The 5,714-nt window shown below is 35.9% G+C and overlaps 1 protein-coding gene and 1 long non-coding RNA gene across 2 annotated transcripts; both read left to right on the plus strand.

Moving 5' to 3' along the window:
• The first annotated feature begins 235 nt into the window (after positions 1-235).
• On the plus strand, positions 236-4,104 carry LOC133718389 (uncharacterized). The gene is made up of 7 exons (XM_062145224.1): positions 236-664; positions 799-891; positions 1,136-1,280; positions 1,720-1,830; positions 1,904-1,986; positions 2,068-2,125; positions 3,867-4,104. The coding sequence occupies exons 1-7, from the start codon at positions 398-400 to the stop codon at positions 3,944-3,946; spliced, it is 837 nt and encodes a 278-aa protein (XP_062001208.1). The 5' UTR covers positions 236-397; the 3' UTR covers positions 3,947-4,104.
• LOC133718390 (uncharacterized) lies at positions 2,132-3,793 on the plus strand. The gene is made up of 2 exons (XR_009850271.1): positions 2,132-3,355; positions 3,439-3,793. It is a non-coding gene; the product is annotated as an uncharacterized LOC133718390 (long non-coding RNA).
• Positions 4,105-5,714: the final 1,610 nt, after the last annotated feature.

Genomic DNA, 5,714 nt, shown 5'->3' on the forward strand with positions numbered 1-5,714 from the left:
CTTTTTTCTATTTTATCTTTTTATTTGTTTTAAAATTTTTTAATTTATTATACATTTCAAATCCTAAATAGATGCAACCAAACAACAGAAATTGCAATTAATGGAATTTTAGATTGATGGAGTTAAAGATTCCATCATTTATAAATTCCTACGGATTTTATAATTTTCTCATCCAAACGCACCTTTAGCGATTGGGTGCACTTATTATTTGTCAAGGTGCATAGATAAGTACGGTCCCACAATGAGCCCGAAATGGTCCTTAAACCCTAAACCTTATATTCTCTTATCTCTCTTCAGGATTTTGGTTCTTTCTGTATATCTGTCTTCCTCTTCCGCCGAACCACCCAGCTTCTCAACCTTGTGTCTCTCTGTCACCGTCAATCTGTGAGCCACAAAAATGGTGAGGCCATACGCAGTGAAGGGAAAGAAGCGAAAGACGAGGGAAGAGAAGTATGACAGAGACGAAGAAGAAGCAGCAGAACAAGTAGAGGAACCCAGTAAACCAGCTATGGGTGACGAAAATGAAACACAAGGAAAAGAGGGCGAGCAATTTGAACTTGAGGGCATTCCAATTGCCCCAACTACTGACCAGAACCCGAAAAGCGGACCTGGGGTCATCTTTATCCTTGAGAAAGCTTCTTTGGAAATCGGCAAAGTTGGAAAGGTTCAATCTTGTTGCTATTGTATTGTTCAGTTGTTCTTTTGGATATTTGGGTAGAGGAGTTGGGTCTTAAATTTCAGATGTTTGTTTTGACTTTTCATTAATTTTTCGTCTTAAATTTGTTCTATGCTTAACAGACTGAACAGCTTTTGAATTCTGATGATCATGCAAATTTCTTGAAGAAGAAGGGCAAAAACCCTGCTCATTATAGGCCTGATATCCTTCATCAGGTTAGCAGACTCGGGCTATTGTTGGTTAAGCATTTTATAATCTGCATTTGCTTATATCTATTCTTGGTCAATGAGCAAAAAGTTAATTTCCATAGTAATGTGATGATTAATTTGAGGTGGACTATGTGATATAGAACAAATTAAAATCAAGAAGATTATAAAACAGCTGTTGAAATTCAATTGGTATAGTATTGCTTACAGTTTCTTTGGTTCTTATGTTACAATGGCATTTTTTGATCTGCAGGCTCTCCTCATGGTTTTAGATAGCCCGATTAATAAAGCTGGGAGGTTGCGATGTGTGTATGTGAAGACCGAGGATGGTAAACTTATTGAGATTAAACCATATGTTCGTATCCCAAGGACGTTTAAGCGGTTCTCTGGTGTCATGTGTAAGTCCATCTTATTTCCTTGTCTTACACTGTGCTTTATAAATTGTTTCTGTTCTGATAAAATGTGAGCAGAAGACTATCATCCTCTTTTATCTTATTTCTGTTATTACACACACACACACATATAGTTGCCTTATATAGGCACATTACAACAAAAGATCACTGAGGTAAAACTAATCCAACTTGACGTATGCATATGTGAAAGCATTAATAAGCAATTACCTCAAAAAAAAAAAAAAAAAAAAACCTGCATAACTATACTTAGCTCACAATGGTAAAACAAGAAAAGCATGTTGAATGTAAATGCCTGTAGTGAGCAGCCAACACTGACCACCATCCATGTGGCCATGCCTTAGTTTAACTGACTTCTAACTTGTTCTTTGCTTTTTCTTGAAAACCCCATTTTAGTGGTTTGTTAATCCTGCCATTCACCTTGCAGTGCAGCTGCTACAGAAACTGAGTATATCTGCCGTTGGTAAGCGTGAGAAACTTATGCGTATGATCAAGAACCCTGTGACACAGTATTTACCTGTTAACTCCCGGAAAGTAGGTAAGTATATTGTACTTTGGAAGCATTCATGTCACATCTATTACGAATGTCATGATGTATTTTTGCATTTCAGGACTCTCGTACAGTTCAGAGAAATTAGTTAGCATTCAAAAATATGTTGCTGCTGCTGAAAACAATACAGACCTTGTTTTTGTGGTATGGTTTTTACTAACTCGGTCTTATCTTTAAATATAATATGGTAAAAAATGGAATTCTATTATAGCACTGCATTTTCAGGTTGGTGCAATGGCTCATGGCAAAGTTGAGACGGACTATACTGATGATTTTGTATCAAGTAAGTTGATTGCCAATTGTGTTCTTTTCTGCTTTGGAATTTCCTTGTAAATTGGGTGGAGCACTCTCTTTATCTGCATGTATATATTTGCTTTTCATCAGCATAATTTTTTATGTTTTTGAGACAGACTCCCCCTGCTTTTACTACTGAAAAGTTAACAGAGCTACTGTTGGGATTCAAAATTATCTAAAGGGGTCCAATTTGGTGAATGATTAAAAAAAATTATTAGTTAAGAAAACCTGTGAGAACATTAGGATTCAAAGCAACATAGATAGACCTAGACATTATTAGGCCCTGCATTTTCTTTATGGTCCATGTATTTGAATTGATTGGATAGAAGTAATTATTTGAAATCATGCATTACTTCCGGCTTCGTCTTCTATGTAAATATCTATTTATTGTTAATAGTTCAATCAAGCTGTTAAACTATAGAATATTAACTGTGTTTTTGGGATTCAAATCACTCATCCAAATGGGGTCATTTTGTCAAAATGTTGATGACCAAGCTGGTACCAGTAACTGCCTTAGATTAATGTACTAACGTGCTTCATGAAGTTGGTCTGAGTGTTTGCAAGTCTTTACCTTTTGTTTTGTAATTGGGTCCTTCTAAATACACCCAGCAAAAAACGTAATGCACCCAGAAATTTTTTATTCCCAGCAAAATTTAAATTCTTTAGAAATGTCTATGTACATGGTACACCCAGCAAGATTTCCCATAATACCCCTTATTTTATGTCTCCAGCAAAACTCAGCCAAATCCATCCCCTTTAACTACACCTAGGCTACCTAGCAATTGTTTCTTTGTTGTTACGTTTACCCAGCGCCACCTTCTTTTTCTGGATCTTTGTCTGGGAGGATTTCTGTTCCTAGAAAGTGTAATTGCTTATTTCTATAATGAGCCGCGGCAGTGGTCCATGTAGTCTCGAAGCTGGAGACATTTTGTTTGCCACCAAGAAGAGTTCCCCTCTCAAGGTCATTGTTTTGAGGTTGTCTTTATTCTTCAGGCCAGGATGAAACTAAATCTAGGGCTTTTGATGTTGTGATATTAATCTTCTGATTGAAAAAAAAAAAAAAAAACCACTGATATATATGTATGCACATATATACGTCTGTGTGTAGATAGTAACTTCATCAGTTTTGATTTTGACTTATGTGGATACTTAGTTGGCTTACTATTTGTGGCTTCAGTTATAAATACATTGGAATATTCATCTTCATGGTATCTATAACGTATTAAAGTTATTATGATTAGTTACACTTGCTTGAACTGGTTGACCAAATTGTTTTTGGTGAGTAGTTAGGCTAAGATCAAGGCTTTTCTTTGGGCTACCAGAGTCGGTATATAAGTTCCTTCTGCTTTCTGGTGGTTCAGAAATATTGCTCTGTTGAATGGTTAATGCCATACAGAAGAGTTTGTAAATAGAAAATAGAAGACTCACATATGAAGGTTATTATGACTGGGGAGAATAGCTTAATTCTTGCCCTTTGAGAAAAGATCATGAACTTAGCGTGAATGTTTTCAGGTTTTGGCATTGAATTGATGAATTCGATGGGTGTATGTTGAATCATATTGGATTTTCATGGCCTTTTTTTCGTTATTATTTTTAAATATGGTGAACTTTAACATCATTTAATGCCAATCAAATTGATTAGGATTTTTTCTGGATACATTTAGAAGCACCATTTTAATTTTACCGAGTCCTGGGATTGTTCTATGTAACATTTATGTTTGTTTTTGCAGTTTGTAGCTATCCATTGAGTGCTGCGTACTGTATCACAATGATTTGCCAGGCACTGGCGGGCAAGTGGAATATTTTGTGATCATTTCTACTGGCTTTAGTCAAAATCAATGATATTCACTAAAAAATATCAAACGTTCCTCGATACGTTTGTTTTGTGTCGGACGATGTATGTGGATCTTATGTATTATTTGTTGAAATGGTTGGGATGTGGGTAATTCAAAGTCATTTAAACTATAAGCTCTCAAGCTGATGCAGATGATTTTTTTTTTGACTTGACTTTGTCAAGGGGAACCCAAAGGCTTCCTAGGCCCAAGATAAACCCCTTCGGCGCATGTGAAATGCTCCAACTGTGCATTGCAGCACAGTGCCTCGCCACTTTGACAGCTTCGGGGATCGAACCTAGGTTGGGGAGCACACCCAATTGGGCAAGAACCACTAGGCCACTTGCAGTGGTTAGCTGATGCAGATGATATTTCTCTTTCTACTTTGGAAATGCGGGTACAAGATATTGGTCGTGTTAACTTTTAGAAAGGCGAGCTTTTAGATCGTGAGAAATCCTCTATAATATAGCTCACATTTCAAGAAGAATTGAAAGGAGAATCATTGTCTGAAGAAATATGCAAGTCACGTTTCAAAAGAGGACAAATACAAATAAAATAGAAGAGCACGGATTCCACATGAATGAAAACGTGATTGAATGCTCTTTGGAAGGGAGAGGTAGAAGGGGAGAGGTACTCGCATGAGGAAAAGGATCCAATGACTTAAAAAAAAAAAAAATTGAACAAGGAGCCGTGTAATACTCCTACAAGGAATTGACATCAATAAATCATGGAAAACGATGGAGATATTTCTTCTGATTGACTGTTGTGGTATCATACCTGCGAAATGCATGGTTTTAGCTCATTTGTTTATCAACCATTAGATACAGTTTCGGGTAAAATTAATTTAAAATAGAGAAAAATTTATGAAATGATAACTGAACTATGATTCAGTATAAATTTTGGTTCTTGAACTTTCAAAACTACCTTGAATCCTTGATGGTACTTGAACTAATGCTCTGTTAGCTTTTTAGTACAAAATGCTGTTAAATTGTTTAGGTGGCATTTGTGTCGCATTCATTTGGTGATAATAGAATGGACAAAATAGTAGTTTTATTTTTAGCTAAAATATTAGGGGAATGAAATTGACACAATTTTTATTTTTGCAAACTACAAGACCGCTTTTCATTCTTGTCTCAGTATTTTACGAGAGACATGTGCGTGCTAAAGGGAAGAAGAAGGAGGAGGAGGGCTTGGGGTGAGGAGGTGTGGCTTGCAAAAAAGGGGATGTCAATTTCACATCCAACAATTATTAAGCAAAAAATAAAAAATAAAAAATAAAAAAATACATAAATAAAAAATTCTATAAAAAAAAAAGCCCTTTATTTGCTGCAACTTTGATCACCCTTTCTCCCCTTGCTGACTCCAATCACTCTCTTCACTCGCCAACTTCATTTGCCCCTCTAGTAAATTCTAGATCTAGTACCATTGGACAAATTTGAAGAAAGGGGATGAAGATGAACTAGAACCATTGGGCAAATTTAATTTTGTAGACCCAGTCTTTAGGATTAGCGCAAGTGATGATGAGGTTTTAGAATTCAGTTAAAATTAAGATAGATCAAGAATTGAATCGCTTCTGATATAACCAAAAAAAAAAAATGTTGTGCATCTATTTGTCAATGATGACTTTGGAGCAAACCAAACTCCCGATAATGTGTGATTTATTGGAGTCAAAATCTTGAGTTTGGTAAAAAAGTACTTTTATATGGTCCAGTAAGCAACCCCAGAGATGTCCTAAGCAATCATTAC

Source organism: Rosa rugosa, chromosome 6 (assembly GCF_958449725.1).
Source record: "Rosa rugosa chromosome 6, drRosRugo1.1, whole genome shotgun sequence".
NCBI lineage: Eukaryota > Viridiplantae > Streptophyta > Magnoliopsida > Rosales > Rosaceae > Rosa > Rosa rugosa.